Here is a 20774-nt window from a genome sequence, read left to right as displayed (position 1 = left end):
GGGAGGGCACAGAGAAGCGTCCTCGCTGTCAAATTGCACCGAGCAGAAATTTTGTTTGTTTGGAAGCGGGAGGCTGCCAGAGTGGGAAGCCTGCCAAGGATGCTGAAAGGAAGCAACTGTAAATCAGGATGGAACCGTCTACCTCATTTGTTATATAATTGCATTAAGGAGCAGGGGACTCTGGCTCGGTGCATTCTGACAAACTACATTTTATTTTGGTAATGGAAGAAGTTCGGTCTTTGTTGTTATTTGGGAAGGAAAGAGTCGCCTTAATTTCTTCATAGGAGAAGCTGCTCTAGAGGGGAATGCACTGTGAGTCAACCTCAACTAAAATACGCAACTGTTATGGTAATATTTCACAGTGACAATTGCCAATGCAGGCAAGCAAAGCTTAATGGAAAATGTTTTAGTTGTGATAACACACTGTTGAAAGAACTCAAGTAGGGATGGTAAAAGCAAGCACAAGTTGCCAGAATTCAGGGGTTGTACTGCAGCACTGTGTTGTCTCCCAGCTGTGTCCAGCTGAGTAAAATGACATAATTGTTTGGGGGTGCCAGGTTCGTAGGCGTTATTGTGGATATGGGTCGATTCAATGGGAACATGATCTCAGCAGCACACCTATGAAAGGAATTATTTTGTTGGTCAGTAATGATGCATTTAATAGACGATGCATCATCTGAAGTTTTGAAACAACTAGGATTTCCCTTGCCCAGAATCAATATGGTAATTTCATTATTTTCCTGAGTACAGAGCTCTAATAAAGTGACCATGATTATAATTGTGGCTTATTTCTACTTTGCTTTTTTCCTCTTTGCTGACATGAATGCCAAACCTAGATAAGTCAAGGACTCAAAAGCTCCATAGAATACCACCGATTCCTTCCGTGCAAAATTCTGTGAATAATGGTTTGTGTTAAGCATTCTGTAATTTGGAACTGATCACTATTCAGATTTTGGTTTCTGGGAATGCTCAATTTAAGCATGAGCAGAGGGGAGGAGATTATTAGAGTTACTAATCAATAAGGCTTCTGTCATTCAGATTAGTTGTAAGAGAGTTTATTTTTGAAATCTATACTAGGGCATAAAGAAGTAATGGGGACCAGTTTATAAGAACTGAAGAAATGCTGAAGGAAGTTATTCTGCAATAATGAAGATGGTTTTGGGACTGTGCTAGAATAGTTTAAGCCAGTGTTTCTCAACCTTGACAATTTTAAGGCATGTGGACTTCAACTCCCAGAATTCCACAGCCAGCAATGCTGGCTGTGGAATTCTGGGAGTTGAAGTCCACATGCCTTAAAATTGTCAAGGTTGAGAAACACTGGTTTAAGCACAATAGGAAATGGGCAGTGTGTCTTCCAGTTTCACTGGCTACCATTTGGTTGTTGACATTCAGCCAGGATCTTTCAAACTGGGGAAATTCTTGGGTTCCATCAGAGACTAAGAGGGGAAAAGTGTTCACTTGAACACAACCGATCTCCCATTGCCAAGCTTTGCTTCTTGATCTGGGGGTTGGAAAATGTATTTTTTTTAAAAAACGGGTTGTACAGCTTGAGTGATTAATTTTTACGGAAAGCTGCAGAGCATTTATGATGCTTAAGCGTTATGTAAAGCAGTGTTTCTCAACCGTGGTGACTTTTGAGATGTGTGAAATTCAACCTTCAGGATTCCCCACCCAGCATGGCTGTTTAGGATTCTAGAAGCTGAAGTCCTAAAGTTGCCAAAGCTGAGAAACACGGAGGTTTAAAGGTCGGGTTTGAGGTATAGATAAAAATGTACGACATCATAGATTTTTCTAGTCCAGCTACCTATTAATTCCTGCTCCTCTTGACAATTCCGTTGATGGGTACGGGGGACATGTGAAAATAGGAAACATTTCTGATTTTGAGAAAGTAACCAAAGGGTTACACTAGCTCTCTGGGAGAACGTGAGACTCGTGTGTCCTAACGGAACACAGCTTGGACTTTCTGAAGTCTTTTGGCCACGGAGGACCAAATCTATGCACGCAACAGGTGCTACTTCTGGTGGGGCCTTCAGTTGACCATTTTTGTCTGCCAACTTTAAGATGTCTGGGCTTCCAACTGCCAGAATTCTCCAGCCAGCCATGCTATCTTAAAAGTGGCTAAGGTTGAGAAACGCTAGTTTTAAGATATACATTGATTGACATGATATAATCCAGTTATTGCTGGCTGAAAGGAGAGTCTTCCCTATTCATTCTCGGCCCTGTCTGGGAACGGAGGACTATAGTTGTCCGTGGCCTTAAATAAAGTGGTAGCCTCTACCCCTTTTTCAGGCAGAAAAAGTTCAACCAGAGGTGTTTGGCTGTAAAGGAGAGTTGTTCCACTTAGAGTGCCGTCGGCCAGACAATGCCGGCTGGCGACCCCCAGGGGGAGAGCCTTCTCTGTGGCAGCTCCTGCCCTCTGGAATGACCTACCCCCCCGACCTACGTACAATTGCGGACCTGCGCCTTTTTCGCCGAGCCCTGAAGGCCCATCTATTCCGTGCGGCCGGCCTGGCGTAGTTTGATTATGTTTTAGTGGGGTTTTTTGTATGGGGTGTTTTTAGAACAGGCCTGTTATTTAATTTGATTTTAGCATAGAAACTATTTATTATTGTGGCTTTTAGTATCGCCTGTTCACCGCCCCGAGTCCCGTAAGGGAGATAGGGCGGTATATAACTTTAATAAATAAATAAATACAATTTAATAAATAAATTTAATAAATAAAATACATGATGCTGAATCTCTGAACACGAGTGACGGAACAGCGTAACGTCAGCTTTAGAGAACAGTTGCTTGTGCGCATCACCATTAGATGGAGAGATTGACTCCTGGACTTGTCCAGATGGCACAAAGGAATTTGGCAGAACGGATCGCTCCCGTTTGGCAAAGCAAGAGGAAGCGGCGGGCCAAAAATCCCAAATTGGCTGCCAATGTTGGGAGCAGTCTCCATTGTCTAAAGCAGCGCTTCTCAACTTTCGTCAACTTTTAAGGTATGAAGACTTCAGCTCCCAGAATCCTGGCTGGGGAATTAATTCTAGGAGTCGAATTCCATATATTAAAGCTGCCAAGGTTGAGAAACACAGATCTAGAGACTGCCTGAAGTGTGGATCAACTTTATGTTTGTCACCACGCTACAAAAAAAAAGGATGTTGAGTGCAGAAAAGAGTAGGTAACATGATCAAAGGCCTGGAGACTAAAACATAGGAAGAACGGTTGCAAGATTTGGGTTTGGCTAGTCTAGAGAAAAGGACTAGACGTGACACGATAGCAGTATTCCAGTATTTGAGGGGCTGCCACAAAGATGAGGGAGAATTTTTGTGGCAAGTCAGTCTTGACTGTGGCAATTATTTCTGGAAAGGTTTTTGGGAAGAGTTTGTGACTGGGCCAAAGTCAGCCAGTTGGCTTTGTGCCTAAAGCAGGACTCGAACTCACAGTCTCCCAGGTTCTAGTCTTGATGCCTTAACCACGACCCTAAACCGATTCTCTTAAAATCACTATTTCCCCCTTGTCCTTTTAGTAAAATGAGTGCATGTTTGTTCAGTTATATTATAATTAAGCACTTACCAGAGATTTGCTTCAGTTTTAGAAAGTAACCATTCCAGATATAATTTGTTTATTTTAAAAACTGTATATAATTTAGGTCATTTTATTGTAGCACCTATGCAAATGTTTGCGAAAAACCTGTATGCTATTATGGCAACTCAAATTTTGCACACACACACACGCGGACACACTCTGAAAGTGAGACCAGGACCTGGTTTTGAGCACTTTTCAACAGTTTTCACGGTAAAAGGTCGTCTTAATACTCTTAAAAACTGTATAAAAAATTAGGAGCCATGAAATTAACATTCATAGGTGGCCAATACGACTCTGCCAATTAAGCAAGACAAAGTCTATTTCTCACACTGTTTACAGAAGTCTCAGATAGGAAAGAGGGCATTCACGAGTCAAATCACTGATCCAGGCAGCTGATGATACATTTTTTAAGTCTTGGGGCCTGGACCCGTGTCTTTCCACAGGTGGGGAATTTTCAAAGGATGTAGGAGATATGAAATGTAATCTGGAAACATTAGAAAATAACCATCTTGTCATTGTGAATGATCAAGCGAGGGCTGTCGAATTAAAATTTTGCTTTTTAAAAAGTTAATTCCTAAAAGCCAAACATGATGTGATGCTCTGGAAGCACCAGTCCCCCCCCATTGTTTCTGGAGATGCTCCACTCAAGTCCTTCAGTGCCACACACTGTTTTGCACTAGGCATGTGCCAATCTCTTGAACGCCAATCAGGAACAGTCTGTTTATATGCATGCTCCACCGTTAAAAAGCATCCAAAGGTTTTAAAAAGAAGTATATGGCACTAAAACACCACGTAATCAAGTATTCTCCATCAAACGACAACCCCCCCCCAAATTCTTTGAGAAAGTACACAAAAGAGTAAATTGACATTTTTATTTGAACAAGCCCCCCCCCCCTAAAAAACAAAACACACACACACAGAGAAAGGAGAATGATAAAATATGGGGAAAAAAATATAATATACAACTAAAAACTACATGTATACTTATAATGGGTTATTAAATAATTAAGAACGCAACCTAAAGTACCACAGAACCTTCAAAATAATTCAATTTTACCAGGCTTAAAAAAATGACTATGAATGTGCTATTATCTTGTTAACAGAGTTATGAAACGGAACGAAAGTTTGCGTTATCAGTCCAACGGTCTATAAATGCAGTGCGCCTTCAAATTAATGCATTTCAGCAGAACTATATATTTTAACAATCGATTTCCCCAAAGAAAAAAAGCCCACGCTAACTCTCTCGTGTTTTACTCCCTGGAAACTTGTTTTATTTTTAATCACAGTGCATGAGAGGTACATAAAATATATTGGGGCTTTGATTTGTTTGAATAGAGGAATTACATTCGCTCTTTTTGCTTCGTTAAAAATGTTTTGGTTTGAAATGGAATCCAGTTACTTTTTATGCTGCATGCTTGGACAAGGAATTACAGGCTGACTTTTGGGGGCCTTGTAGGCTGCGTTCTCTCCCTTATCATAGTCTCTGATGCCTTTGCTTAAAAGAAAAATCATGAAAAAAACCATGCCTGCTTAAACTTTCTCTTGAACTCTGCAGAACAACAGATATAAACACTGTTCTATCTCCCTCCCCCCCCCAGCTTTGAACACTATTCTCAAATAAAACATCATTGAACATTTATACAAAAAATACTGGATTTTACACTATACAATTTCTAGAATATGTACAGAATAAAATAAGTTATTTTTTTCTAGTGAGTTTTGAGGGACAATAGGCATCTTTAATATACATTTTTAAAGTCTCTGCAAGCAGCTACCTTTTGGTTAGTTATCAGTTATTTGTTATAAGCACTGATCAGAAAACTGAGCAGTATTCCAAACCAGTTAGAGATATATTATTTCTTTTTTTTTAAAAAAAAACTGGATAATTCCAGTTTTAAATATTATTAAACTCCAGAACATTTACAGACTAGGAATTAAAGCTAAAAATATATACTTTTTTCCAAAAATAATCTTGCAGTGCTTTTTTTCCGGCATGCTCAAACTTTTAACAAACATCCATATCCTCAAAATATGATGATTGGATAGCCATTCATTCCTACTTGCACGCATAAATTTTATCATTACAGGCAAAAATAGAATAACTTGTAAATACAATATTGATAAATCAATGGATTTTTGCAGTCTTTTATAGTCCGGTATAATACAGCACATTCCTCATGACACTGTCAAAATTATGAATCAAACATTATTTGATTATTTTACTGTCTAAAAGCCAGAAAAGTTTTCACAGGTCTTCAGCCAAAACAACCACTGTTCATTTTAGCCTCATTTCACCTGCTTTAATTAGCTCCAAGTTAAGAGGCTATTTATTGCAACTCCGTGTACTTTCTGTTTACGATGGAAAAAAAAATGCATTTTATAGGCATTGCTTTTAGCCCTTTTCTCTAATGCAATTTTTTTTTAAAGAGTTCGTATTACTGATACAAGGTAAAAAAAAAAGCATTAAAGGTGATGTCAGCTGTTTTGAGAACTGTTACTAAACTACGCCACTTGTTTCTAGAAAAGTTTCATTCGATATGAAAGGTGCTTGATAAAAGGGACCCCACTCCCACCCCACCCCCTTTCAGTGTTTTTCTGAGGAACGGTGGTTCAAAATCCTGTACTCAGATTTCTCACAGCCGTGTGTTTTGCGAGAAGCTGGTACGACTGCACCACGTGCAGGGATTCTCGAATCTCTAAATTCAGTTCCATGAGTTTTGAGCTGGCTTCTGACATATCTTGTTTGGAGCCAACTATTGCAAAACTGCCAGTCTGGCCAAGGCTCTGGTGACGGAAAAATATGTGCAAGAGGGTTTGGATCGGATCTTCTTCGGAATCGCCAAATATGTCGTTGGGCCAAATGCACCTGGGGACAGAGAAATTAAGGCATTAGTCACTGTTCTTATCAAGTTGGCCATCTCTGTTCTAAATTAATGCATCTAGGTTTTGCTACGGAGGTGTAATTCGCACGAATTCTGCTAAATTCTGCTAAAACCCACCCATTTCCCAAAACTAGACTCGGTGACTGCATTTCCTATTGCTTGTGGAGCACCTGGTGCACTCTTGAGTTCACTGAAAATGTAAACCTAGTTGGATGTTCAACCTCAATTCAGGTGTCGTCCAAATCATACCAATTCTTGATCAGGATTTTTGACTATTTGAATAAAAAGTATGTTGTAGTTTTTCCGGATTAATTTCCCTCCAAATATCTTGTATTCCAATTTCATCTACCATATTAAAGAATGTCTTAGGTGGACTTTTTCTTCCACTTTTCCCTATTGTACTGCTTTTATAGTCAATTGTCCCATCTACTATCGCATTAAAGTCTCCTACTAAACAAATATTTTGATACTCCATTTCTATTATTTTTCTATGGGGGCTTTGGTAAAATTCTTCCTGGTTGTTATTTGGTGCATAGATTACTACTAACAGTGTTTGCTTCTGGTGTAAGTATGTGTCTACCATCACAATTCTTCCTTCTTCATCTGAATAAACCATTTTAGAAGCTACCAAGCTCAGAGAGCACCATAGTTCAGCCCATATTAGCAGTGAGGGTGAACCTTTTAGAGACTGAGTGCCCAAACTGCAACCCAAAACCCACTTATTTATCGCCGGGTGCCAGGTGGGCGTGGCCCACTGGATGGGCATGGCTGTGGTGGTCATGGCAGATTGGGTGGGTGTGGCCAAGATGGGCGTGATCACCTCAATGTTGCTCGTGGGGAGGGACACCTGTGGGGGCTGGGCAGAGTTGGGGGAGATCCAGGGGGTCTCTGGCAGGTGGGACGGTGGGCAGAAGGCTCGTCCTGCGGGGAGAGGCGAGGCAGGGCGGGGGTGCCATTGTCACAAGGCAAGGCGAGTCAGGGGCGGGGGCAGCTGCTGCCTGACACCATCAGCCCCTGCACACAGAGGCCAGCGAGCGCATGGGTGCTGGGATGCATCCGGCCACGTGGGACCTCGGTGAGTTAGCGGGCGGCTGGTTGAAGAGGGACGGTTGCCATTCTCCGGGGCATGGCGCGCGTGCCCACAGAGAGGGCTCTGAGTGCCGCCTCTGGCACGCGGGCCATAGGTTCGCCACCACTGCCATATAGTCTCTTCTATTGGTATTAAAGGTTATCAATACTTTACGGCGCTCTTCCTTTCCATGGAAACCAGATTTACGTGAGACCCACTCCCAGCTGTATCCTTTTCAAGTTAAGGAATGTTAGCAAAAGCCATTTTGCAGTACCTGAACGCTTTGACCTGTGCTATAGCAGAGAAAAAATCCTTATTCCGTAAGGTTTCAATGAGCGAATGAATGGCTGTCTCTGTGCTGGCCTGGGAAGCTTCTGGGATATGAATTTCTTCAGTACTGCTATAAGAAACAGACTCGGCAGCTATTTTCAGGAAGGCTTCCAGCTGAGCAAGCTCTTCCGACATGTTTATTACCTAGGAAAAAAAGAGACACGTGCATTTTTTTTTGTAGCAGAGCCATTTCCCCCGCCTTACTCTGTTACAGCCTTATGCAGAAAGCATGTTTAAATTATTTAAGGCGAGATGAGAAATTAAGCTATCACAATTAAATATATTGACTTACGTTCTCATAAATACCTCAAGCATTTATGGTGAATATACCGGTGCTTAGGTGCTTCACTGAAATCTGATAAAACTGGATGAGGATCAAGTCTCAAACTGATTTAATGTTTAGCTAATTTTAATATGAGTTTATATTTTCTAACCCTTTGATGAGCTATCGAATTTTGTATTTTTACGGGTTATCAAACGCTTTGAGTGCACACTTGAGCACAAAAGCGGAAAGGTCACAATGCATAGCCATTCTTATTAGTCTACTAGCTGTACCCGGCCACGCGTTGCTCTGGCTCAGTCTGGTTAGCGTGTGTTGCTTTTACGTCCAACAGATGGTGGTTTGTTTTTTTTTAAAAAAACACGTTTTTACCTGTCACAGGTGTGACATCTATATAATAGTAGGTATATAAAAACACGCGCGTATTCGAATGCAACGTTGTGTCAAAATTTCAAAGCAATCGGTGAAGAACTTTCGGAGATTTAAGATTTTGAACAAACGAACATTTACATTTTTATTTATATAGATTTAATCTTTTAATTCAGAGATTTTAGGGATTGCCTCTCAGGGGTTGCCCCAAAGAAGAGGGAGTCAAGCTATTCTCCAAAGCACCTAAGGCAGGACAAGAAGCAATGGGTGGAAACAAATCAAGGAGAGAAGCAACCTGGAATTAAGGAGAAATTTCCTGACAGAACAATTAAGCAGTGGAACAACCTGCCTCCAGAAGTTGTGATGCTCCAACACTGGAAGTTTTTAAGAAGAGATTGCACAACCATTTGTCTGAAAAGGCATAGGGTTTCCTGCCTGAGCAGGGGATGGACTAGAAGACCTCCAAGGTCCCTTCCATTATTATTATTATTATTATTATTATTATTATTATTATTATTATTGTTATTGTTATTGTTATTATCATCAGAGATGTAATTCTTAGCGTTAAATCTTGTAGTAAAAGCAAATTCATTGGCATTTTCTTTACCTCTGCCTCTTTTTTCACTACATTCACTTGGCTGATAAGTTTACAATAGGCTTGAAATAAAAGCAGCAGCTGGAAATGCAGCTTATATAGCCTCCGACACAGCTCTAGTTCCTGCAAATAAATAAATAAAATAAAAAGTGGTTATTCGAAAAGCAATACATTAACCAAAGAAGTGACAATAGCATACAACTGGCGTCGAGCAGAATTTGCAATATAAAAAGTTATTCGCTTACTGCAGAGGAGAAAGGTTAAGATAATGGAGGAAGAAGCTAATCAGAGAAAAACAAGTGCTTCTAAGTCATCTGTGGATTTAGCATTAAAAAAGTAAAATATTCTCTTGCTGGCTACGTAATAAACTTTGGCTTTTAAGAAGGGCAGCCATTTCCAGCAAAGAGAAGGGGGATGCTGATGACATTTCAGAAAATGCCATGCTCCAGCAGGGGAAAAAAAAAAGTTTGTATCATTTTGGGTGATCTGTCGCTTCTAATTTTAGAACAGTGGTTCTCAACCTTTCACTGCACATCCGGTCAAGCACGCCATCAAATAATGTCCATCCTACCGATATAATCCCAATATCCTCCCGCCGAGACCGGCAGTCGTTTATTTACAGGCAATTCTGGATATGCCACTTGGGGCATGGCATTTCATTTTCTCCCCTCCATCAGACCAGAAAACCCTAAAACAAAAAGTCTTCCAGCCCTGTCGGGGGGAGAGAGGAGACAAGCTAGCCATCCATTCAAGCACCATCACGATGCCCTTTCAAGCCTCCTTCCCATCTATCCCAGCCTCTCGTCGACAATCCTTGCCTAGGTCCCTTTTCAAAGCTACTTCCCAGGGGCGCAATGGGCAAACAGTGTCCTGCTGCGTGGATCTTCCTTCTTTTAGGGCAGTGGTGGCGAACCTACGGCACGTGTGCCAGAGGTGGCACTCGTAGCCCTCTCTCTGGGCATGCACGCTATCGCCCCAGCCTTGCTTCCCCCCGTGGCCCCCTCCACACCAGCAGCCCCCCGGAGGAGAGTCACCCCCGAGCACAGCGCAGCCAAGGACATGGCAGCCGGGCAGTGGGGACAAGACTCCGCCCTCGCGCCGTCATGTGCAGATGCTGCTGCGGGGTGCGGGCAGAGGGCGTGGCCACCATGGCGCCGCTAGGCTGCCTGGGTGATCTGTGGTGGGCCATGGAGGCAGTGGGTGGCCCTGCGGGCGGGTGGAACGTGGATGGAGCGGGCAGGGGCAGGGAGGTGGGGCAGGTTTTGGGCACTCGGTCTCTAAAAGGTTCGCCATCACTGCTTTAGGGCAACTGTGGCTCCCACCCTCCCCAACCGGCTGCCTCCAATCACGGTCTCGGCCTTATGACCGAGGCCTGAAATTACAGCGTGCTTAGCCAAGTGAGCAACATTTCCTCAAAATGGCAAGAAACTGCTGTCTCAGATAACAACCAGCACACAGGTGCACGATCTCGTGGAGATGAGGGGGGTGAGGAAAAGTTTTCATCCTGCATCTTCAAACGTGACGGATCTCGACCTCGCACTGTATTCAACGGCCATCTGTCCAGGTTGCGAGGTGGTGCAACGACTTGAGTCCCCCAACGCAGAAGGTTGAAGGGTCAAATGGGCCTGAACTCCTATCACCGCTTCATTTCGCCTGACAAAATGTACCGAATCAGATCGGATGCTGGATCCTAGATGACACAGAGAACTGTAATAATTTTAAGTGAACACAAGTTAGTCCCCCAAAGGCATGGTGGCTGAAGACAGGGTGGGTCAGGACCACACATGAACCCCTTCTTTCTCCAGCCTTTAGGCAAATGGATAAAAAGGACCGGTGATATCATGTCCAGTGCCCTGAAAACCAGATTTTCTGGGACTGTTGGCATATGTGGGCTCCGTCTTACTATGAAATGAATTGCATCAGTTGAGAACCACTGCCCTAATCACATTTCAATCTATTGTATTGCAAATAAAGGTATCATTTCTGTATACACACACACAACATATAAACATACATACATAGAGGGTGTACCAAAAATCAGGCCCCGTACACAATTTATTCTATAAATTAAACAATCAAATTGGTTGCCATTTCCTTCTAAATGCTTCCTTTCTCTTTTGACGTGTGGCCTTCGAACATTCCTTGTGGCTGGCCGTGAAGCCTGACTTTTGATACAGTCTGTATATATATTCTTAATGTTTTGATTATTTTTAATAATATTTCAAGGTAATGGATTCGTGAACAGAAGCGTAGTATCACCTCTATTTGTGTATGTAACTGTATTAGTGGATATGACTGTTAATATGGATTTAAAATAAATAAGCAAAACTAACAACGGAATAATTGGCTAGAGCTACAATATTCTGCCATCTAAAAAGACTGCTGAAGAGTTAGAATTATAGATAAAGCAAAGCAATGGTTATTTCCGTAATATTTTATAATGAAACAACTGTGATATCACAAATGGACAAGAGACAATGAAAGCCAGCTTGGCTACTGGCGTAGTTAATTATTCGATAAATCAAGAGCCATCACTTACTGCTAGAATTTCCAAATGCTAAGCAAGAAGGTGTGCGGGTCACAAAATAGAAAAAGGAAAAAAGATCAAGAATTAGTATAGAACTTTATTTTCCGCAGGTCTTAGAACGTCCCAGATATAATTAAAGCGAAAGCAAAAAAAAACCTTCCAAAGAAGAATTTAATGCAGGTATAAAAATAATACTATTTGTAGATGATAGAACAGCTGGCTGTACTACTTGCTTTGTTATCATGCAAAATGACCAAAATATATAGTGACAAGATAATGAATGGAGAGAGAAGAAAACTGGGGATAAATAGGTTTAAGCGACAACGATGAAGGCAGACATCAAACTTCATGCATTTAAAGGAACTTCGCGATAAGTACTCATATAGGGCATTCCTGGATAGAGGTAACTGTAGCGGGAGCGGGAAAACAGAAGAGAACATTTCTGCAAGGAATAAAGGATCATATTCTTAACAGGAAAAAAAAAAGAGAATTATTCCCTCCTGGATAAACAAAAAAACACTGCAAAGACTCAAAAGAAAGCTCACGTGCTACTCTCAACTGGTCAAAGCTGGATCACCTAGATCAGGGCTTTTCAACCTTTTCACCCATTGTACCACTTTTAGGATATGGCAATATCCGAGTACCACCAGTCGCTTATCAAGGTGTCAAAAACTTGATGACCAAAAAAAAAAAAAAGGAAAAAAGTGATAAAGTACAGGTAGTCCTCGACTTACAACAGTTCGCTTAATGACTGTTCGAAGTTACAATGGCACTGAAAAAAGTGCCCCCCAAGCCACAGCCGAGCAAGACACCTGCCTGCCCGCCCGGCGGTGCTCTTCCTCCTGTCCGAGGTTTCCATTGTTGTGAGCATTTCTGTTGAGGATTGGCAGCGGGGGTGGGGTGGGGGGGTGTTTGGTTTTTATCCCCCCCCCGTCTGCTGGGTGGTTGCAGCAGGTTTTGGTCACTTCACATGACCCTGGGACACTGTGACCGTCATAAATATGAATCAGTTGCCAAGCATCTGAATGTAAATCACAAGACCCTGGAGATGCTGCAACATTCCAGCTGATCGGCGCTTCTTCTGGGCTCAGCAGAAGCGCCAGGAGCCTGACGCTGATCCTGGCGCTTCCACTGAGCCCTGACAGCCCTGAAAAAGTGCCAATCAGCTGGAAAGCAGCACTGATCCTGGCGCTTCCGCTGAGCCCTGACAGCCCTGCAGCTCCAACCGTCTCTCGCTCAGGCTTGTGTGGTGCTGCCACCGGTTCAGCTCATTCCCCTCCCCCGCTACCACTTTTCTAGGATGGTCGCGTACCACCTGCCAGGTGCCAATGTACCACAGGCGGTACCCGTACCACTGGTTGAAAAGCCCTGACCTAGAAGATTGGGAACTGACCCTGGAGACGGCTACCAGATTCGTCTCTTCCAAGCTCACTCTGTGCTGTCTCTGGCTTTCTCTGAAGCGGCAATAGTGCGGGCCTCTTTCCTTGCCTACTAAAGGACTGTGACCCAATCAAGCAGGCCATGGCCCAGGTCTTCCTAACGGTGGTTCTGTGTTCAAGCTGAACAGAAATATTGACTCCTTTTAGATCTCTAGCCTGAAAACAGGGCTAGGTCAGCACCACAGAGCAGAGGTCCCCAACCTTCTGGGCACCAGGGACCGGTTCCGTAGAGAAAGTTTTTTCCATGGACCGGGGGTTTTGTGTGCTGCCCGCATCCCACACGGATGGGGCTTTGCTCATTTGTGCGGATCGGTTGGTGGCATGCTGCGGCCCGGTACCAGTTCATGGACCAAGGGTTGGGGACCCGTGCCCTAGAGGATGTCTAGCCAGCTTTCAATCTTTTTGACAGCGGGCTTCTATTTTAGCGTTAGGTGGCCGTAGTCAAGCTTGATACTCTTTTCCCAATTGATATTTCTGTTTTGGAAATAACAGGCACGGTGCAAGATAGCCTTCTGAAATGAGATCAGAATGACAGCTTCCTAATAAATTTTTTTGCAAGTACTGCTATTTGAAAAAAAACCAACACCACTATCTGAGGGAAGGGGGAAATACTTTTTATCTAGAAAATAAATATTCTAGAATCAGAGAAGTGGAATGCGCCATTTGTGCCGAGTCCAACCATCTCGGATCGCGCAAGAATCCAAATGAAAGCACCGTGGACAGGTTACTGTCTAACTTCGGCACGAACACGTAAAGTACAGGGAATCCCATTGCTTCTTCTGGGTCACTAGTTTGAATGATCAAGTGCTCTTATTGCCAAAAAAGTTCCCCCCACACTCTGCTCACACAGTAGTCAGCTAGACCAGGGGTCTTCAAACTTGGCCCTTTTATGACTGGTGGACTTCAACTCCCAGAATTCCTCAGCCAGGCACATGTGCCTGGCCGAGGAATTCTGGGAGTTGAAGTCCACCAGTCATAAAAGGGCCAAGTTTGAAGACCCCTGAGCTAGACTCTGATTTCTTGAAACTTACATTATCTGGGAAAGAAAAAGCTACAAACTTCTGCATAATTCAGTGGTTGAAGATCTCTCCGCTTCAGTCTTCTGCGTGCTAAAAATGCCCCAACTCTTTAATAGGTAGCTGGGAAAGGCAGTGGCTTAAATTTGCTACAGATTGTTACTTACTAGCATCTACCTTACCAAGAAAAACCAAATCTGTTACTGTTTAAAATTTAACTCTCTCCTTGGAACCGCCTTCCAACTTCTTAATAAAAAAATGAGAGTAAATTACAATAAAATCTAAACATTTTCTAAAAAAAATTATAATCTGTCTGCTTCTTCTCCAAGTCTGGACAAAACAAATCTTCTTAGGAGTAGTATCAGAAGATCTGACTCTATCCACCAGTTGTTTTTTTCCAGATGCAAAGATAACTCTGATAACTCAGAAGATTTTTTTTCCTGTCAGTTCTAGTAAACCAAAAAGAATATAACAGCTCCCGGGCAATGCTATAGTTGGCCATCCGTCTTCATCAAATAGTTTAAAATCAAACCACCAATACCCCAGAAATAGCATGGATATATTTGATTTTTTTCCCCTGTTAACAGTATTTTTATATACTTACTAATACTCTGCAGTTATTGATCCTTTCAAAAATGCTTTAACGTAATTATTGGTTTTAAGAAATCTGTGTTTTCTACTGTTGATAGCTCTTTGCAAACACTTCAGATCAGATTTTCGTGGTCCAACTAATTATTTTTAATATTACTTTCCAGGCAGGTCACAGGACTAATTAGATTTGAGGCAGCCTAGCTTCTGTGCCAGACAAGCTATTTATCTGATGAACCGATATGCAGAATACCAAATTTCTTCCTTGCAATAGCAGCTTCATAACAGACAGAGGAGTGTTTGAACAATGATTCCATCTTTCCTGGTTATCTGTTCAATGTTATTAGACTCAGACCCACAAGCTGGCTTTTTTTTTTTTTTAATAAGAAGAATCCATTATTTCCAGGCCAATACTTAATACGTTCTAAATTTCCCGAGAGATATTTTTGATAGCTAAAATGAAAAAAAATGTTACTTTTTAACCTGCTGGGAACATGAGGACCTGATCGTTCTGCCGCATGTATGGTTTCATATTTACGCATGACATAAACAGACAAAGTAACTGGAAGCAGAGGCCTACCTGAGCATCCGTAGTAGCTCCGTGAATACCATCATCTGTGCCAAACGTCCTTTTGCAGTCTTTGAGCCACTGCAAAATAAAATAGAAGCAAGCTGAAAGAGTCAACGCAAAATCATGGATGCCTACATGAGCCTGGACACAGAAAACACATTTTGCTTGAATCACAGAACGTTATAATGTAACCTATTAATTTAAAGGACATATTCAGAAAAAAAGGTAATAAAATATATGACGCATACCTTTAAAACTGTCACTTTTTATAGTGTACTTTGATGTGTAGTTTGAAATGATAAAGAGAAGATAATTGAAATACCAATACATCATCAAAGAGGTAAAATCTAGTCTCTTTTCTAAATACAGATTCATGTATAAAATCCGGCCCGCTGATCACTAACATTATTTAACCTTAGTTCAATGAACAAGCCGTGATTTTTAATTCATAACACTAAGCCATTATGGGTGAGTTCTGATAGCTTGCTAAACCTGAAGCAAATCACATTTACATGTAGTGTTGGACGAGAACCAGGCAACCATGGATGCACATGTAGGGACAGACATAAAACCCCCTCAAATTACATACTTGTAGCACCTACTGAATTCAATGATAGACAGTGAGGAATGTGCTTTAATTCACCAACTGTAATGGAATAAAACTTAATTATGTTTTAGACCAAGTTGCAGGCAGCTCTATGCCAGCAGAATAATGAACCCAACTATGATTATGACTTTTTTTTAACCTTTGTATACAAGAGGACAAAAATCTAATTTTTCATTAGTATATTGAATTAGGGCTTTCGGTAAGTGAATTAGGACTGTGCGTTCTCTTGAGAACAAATTGAATTTTCTAAACGCTAGCATGTCAATTAATGGCATGGAGCCCAACACATCTTTCTTTTTGACATTTTTTGTTTCATTTGATAGCATCCATGGCTCTTCTTCTTTTTTACTTCCTCTTTTACTACTTCAAGTGTGGAGCAGAATTGCAATAAATAACGTAACCCTGAAGCATAACCTTATCCCTGCACAAAGTGTTCCAAAAGGGTTCCACGGATTCCCCCCCCCCCCCCATTTATTCTTGTATACTTCTAAAAAACACATAGGGGCAGAAGGGAAGAATAGGGGCGCTGAAACATTCTCCCCTTAATCACCTCTATAGGTGCAAGGACTGACAAGGATTCTATAAATCCTACTGTAGATTCACATTCAGTGCAACGGTGGCGCAGCAAAGATCGCTCCTAATATCTACTTCTCTTTCCCTCTAGAATAAAAATATTTTTTCTTGTTTTTCACAAATATATATTAAATGAATTGCAATTTCCCCCACATAATGTAAGCAGATATTAATTCTTATCTGTTGATGTACAGGTAGTCCTAAGCCAGGGGTAGGCAACCTTGGCTCTTTTATGACTCGTGGACTTCAACTCCCAGAATTCCTGAGCCAGCCATGCTGAGGGGAAAGGGAGAGGTTTCCATGCTGAGCCATGCCGGCTCAGAAATTCTGGGAGTTGAAGTCCACGAGTCATAAAAGAGCCAAGGTTGCCTACCCCTGGCCTAGACTTACAGCAGTTCATTTAGTGACTGTTCGAAGTTACAACAGCACTGAAGTGACTTCATGACCGTTTTTCACACTTCACGACCGTTGCAGCATCCCCGTGGGTCATGTGATCAAAATTCAGGCACTTGACAACTGACTCGTATTTATGACGGTCAAAGTGTCCCGGGGGTCACGCGATCACTTTCTGCGACCCTCTGACAAGCAAAGTCAACGGGGAAGCCAGATTCACTTAACAACCGCGTTACTAAGTTAACGACTGCAGAGACTGACTTAGCAACAGGGGCAAGAAAGATTGTGAAATGGGGCAACACTCATTTAACAACCGTCTCGCTTAGCAACATAAATTTTGGGCTCAATTGTGGTTGAAAGCCGAGGACTACCTGTATTAGTTTATTATTAGTTCCCCAAAGTGGAATATAAAATGGAAATTAAATGTAAGGGAGGGGAGAACATGGAAATGTAACCCAGGCAAGCGGGGAAAACCAATTTTCTCTAGAACAGGGGTAGGCAAGCTTGGCTCTTTTATGACTCGTGGACTTCAACTCCCAGAATTCCTGAGCCAGCATGGCTCGGCTTGGAAACCTCTCCCTTTCCCCTCAGCATGGCTGGCTCAGGAATTCTGGGAGTTGAAGTCCACGAGTCACAAAAGAGCCAAGGTTGCCTACCCCTGCCCTAGATCAAAGTAAAATCAAAAGAATAAGGCCAGTAGGAAGCTCCAGAAACCAATTTTGTTTTCTGGGGTTTACTGTACTTTCTTTCTGCTCTTGCACAGCATCCAATATTCAGAATACCAAAATAACACAGCATCATTCTTTTTTAAAAAAATAGTTTGATGGGCAGGCACTTTATTGACCTTTTGTCATTCTAATGCAATAGGAACTCTTAACTTGAGTTTTCTATAATGAGACTGTCAAATACTGTCTATGGTTATAGTTCTGTATTCAGCTTGTTGTTCCTTGCGGTATCTCTGAATGATTAGGGCAGAGCAAAGGTGTAAGGCGGTTCAGAGCGTATTTCTGAGACAAAGGAAGCTTTCAGGAGATGTCAGTTACAAGTCAGTTTCCTTCCAGACAATCAAATTCTGGTTCCGAAAACACAAGTGTTCTACTATTATTATATTTGCAAAAACTCATCATTACACTAGAATTCTTTGAAGTTGCTGGAAGTTCTATTCCTTTTGAAATGCTACTTTTTAAAAGATTTTTTTTTTTTACTGTTTTAACATTCATTTCTGAAGAAGACCTAGACCAGGGGTAGGCCACCTTGGCTCTTTTATGACTCGTGAACTTCAACTCCCAGAATTCCTGAGCCGGCATGGCTCAGCTTGGAAACCTCTCCCTTTCCCCTCAGCGTGGCTGGCTCAGGAATTCTGGGAGTTGAAGTCCACGAGTCATAAAAGAGCCAAGGTTGCCTAACTCTGGCCTAGGCCGCTTTATGACTCGTGGACTTCAACTCCCAGAATTCCTGAGCCAGCCTGGCTCAGCTTGGAAACTCTCCCTTTCCCCTCAGCATGGCTGGCTCAGGAATTCTGGGAGTTGAAGTCCACGAGTCATGAAAGAGCCAAGGTTGCCTACCCCTGGTCTAGTGGATGCATTCTATTTCAAATGTGAATATATGTCGTATGGTCTTTGACCTCCCTCAATTCACACTACACTGTAGGAGAGTCCAATATATGTTATATAAAATTCCAATGATCATTAACTTATCCAATGCAGTGTAATACTTTACAAAAATATTAACTACCTGTTCGGCTGCCTCTCTTTTAGCATTGTAAGTGTCCAAATGTTCTTGAAGCTCCAGAACACTGAATTTCAATGTTTCTAGTAAACCACAGGACATTAACTGTAATACAAAAAAAATGTTTAAAAACCTTATTAATTAGTTCCATGTGAAATATAATATGTACTTATTTACATTTTTAAACATGTTGCAACATCTACTAAGATTACAGAAATACCTCCAAATATTAAGGAAATTGCCGGAATTGTTTATACAATACAAATTATATCCCTTGTTAATATCAACTCTATACCTCTGCCAGAAATAATTATTCTACATGACACATGAAAATACAGAAATGTACATCTTAAAAAAAGAACTGCCTAGATGAGATGCACCCCTTTGTTAAGTACTGTTACTAAAGAATTATCCATTAAATGATGGATTAAAATATGCACCCCTTTGTTAAGTACTGTTACTAAAGAATTATCTATTAAATGATGGATTAAAATATGCACCCCTTTGTTAAGTACTGTTACTAAAGAATTATCTATTAAAATGATGGATAAAAGATGCAATTCATGTATCGCAGGGGTTCCCAACCAGGGGTGTGAGACGATATTCCAGGGGGTGCAAAAACTTGGGTTTTCAAAATTATAGCATATATACATAATTCGTTGCCGTTATTTCAAACTTTTGTAAGGGGTGCGAGAATATATCAGAAGCGTTCTAGGGGTGCGGGGTATAGAAAAGGTTGGGAGCCGCTGATGTATTATAATAATGCAAGATGCTGAACTTGTAGGGAAGCAAATGCATAACATTTTGATGTAAACATTTTTCTCTCCTGCAGAAAATCACTCTGCAGAATTGAAAGTTTGCAGATGCCGTATAAACAAGCTGATAGCACAGCATGACTTGTTTGGAGTGCTAATGGGATGAGTAGCTTGGCAATGCAATGCCCGAACTGGAAATATTGCTCTATCTTTTATTTGCGAGTATTTCATTTCCCAAATGCAACTTGAGATGTGTATCTACTTTATGAAGGACAAACTTATCATTATCCTGAAGGTTACTGGAGAATAGACTGATCTAATACCAATCAGCAAATGAGAAGAATCAAGACCCAGTAATAATGAATAAGTAAAAGTCAGCTACTTACTCTCTCTCTCTCTCTCTCTCTCTCTCTCTCTCTCTCTCTCTCTCTCACACACACACACACACACACACACACACACACACACTGGATTAAGGTGCTTGTGCAAAGAATACCAAGCACTTTTGAAAGTTCATTTTCTAGATCCATTTACTTGACATCATGGGGCAATGAGTTTTGTCAACAGAGATAGAGAGAAGACAAGTCTGTTGATCCTGTGGGCTTCCAATAACATGTGTTCCCAACTGAAGAGAATATATGTATATATATATATATATATGATAGGAAATGTTCTTGGCAAATTCCAAAATAAAGAACTTCCTTAGTTTACTAATAAGAAGCCCTAATCAGAACAGTTAGCAAGTAGACACAGATATAAGATATTACCGTTTCGGCATCCACAAAAACAGTGGGGCATTCTGAACACGTCGTCATAACTTCCAATGAACTTTTAAATTTTGTTCCAATTCGCTGCAGATTCTCACCCAGGAAACTGACCGATTCATGTGTTATGGCTCCAAATCTCCTCTGAATCATCTAAATGCAATAAAATGGCGTTTGCATGTGGGAAAAATTTAGAGGCTTTACTTATTTTTTTACTGTAGATTCTTTCATATTTATTCTTGGCTTGGTAGCAATTACTTAAACATTGCTTCTTTTTTTTTTTTGCTTTGGAGGAAACATTTAAAAGAAATGAAAATTAGAAATTGCACAAACTCCCCTCTTTTGCTCCCCCCCTCCCACAAATATTTTATTTGGGCAGGAGGCTGCCCTGTTCTATTATGACTGATGCTTTATACCTGAGACTAAATTCTCCTTTTCCATGTAACTCTATCACCTGAAAGGAAGAAGGGAAGGGAAGGGTTGGGTGAACGAAGAGATGCAAAATTACACTGAGACCCTTTTAAAAATCAATCTTCTGCAAAATCTTGCAGTGAAAGAAGTCAACAGGTCAATATGAGTGTCATTCTAGACGGTGAGTTTAGAAATGAATACTGTCCTAATAAGCAGAAGAATGAAGTAGAAAAATTTCCCATGCAATCTCCACAATGCAGAAACAGATGAGGTGAAAATGGCCATACTCAAATTGACCCTTGAG

At 41.4% G+C, this 20774-nt stretch overlaps 1 protein-coding gene across 1 annotated transcript in view; it reads right to left on the bottom strand.

Moving 5' to 3' along the window:
- Positions 1-6144: 6144 nt before the first annotated feature.
- The window catches only part of FRYL (FRY like transcription coactivator), a 110820-nt gene continuing 96190 nt past the window's right edge, over positions 6145-20774 (bottom strand). The window contains exons 55-62 of the mRNA XM_015822839.1: positions 20672-20675; positions 20063-20212; positions 18547-18645; positions 15249-15317; positions 11638-11655; positions 9111-9221; positions 7799-7998; positions 6145-6439 (exon numbers count right to left, since the gene is read on the bottom strand). Coding sequence (XP_015678325.1) covers positions 6184-6439; positions 7799-7998; positions 9111-9221; positions 11638-11655; positions 15249-15317; positions 18547-18645; positions 20063-20212; positions 20672-20675 — 907 coding nt within the window. The 3' untranslated portion in view covers positions 6145-6183. The remainder of the gene's footprint in view (positions 6440-7798; positions 7999-9110; positions 9222-11637; positions 11656-15248; positions 15318-18546; positions 18646-20062; positions 20213-20671; positions 20676-20774) is intronic.

The sequence above is a fragment of the Protobothrops mucrosquamatus genome, unplaced genomic scaffold, assembly GCF_001527695.2.
Source record: "Protobothrops mucrosquamatus isolate PMUCROS unplaced genomic scaffold, P.Mucros_1.0 scaffold1694, whole genome shotgun sequence".
NCBI classification, from domain to species: domain Eukaryota; kingdom Metazoa; phylum Chordata; class Lepidosauria; order Squamata; family Viperidae; genus Protobothrops; species Protobothrops mucrosquamatus.
The sequence above is the reverse complement of the archived record's forward strand: the minus strand, read 5'-3'. Positions and strand labels throughout refer to the sequence as shown.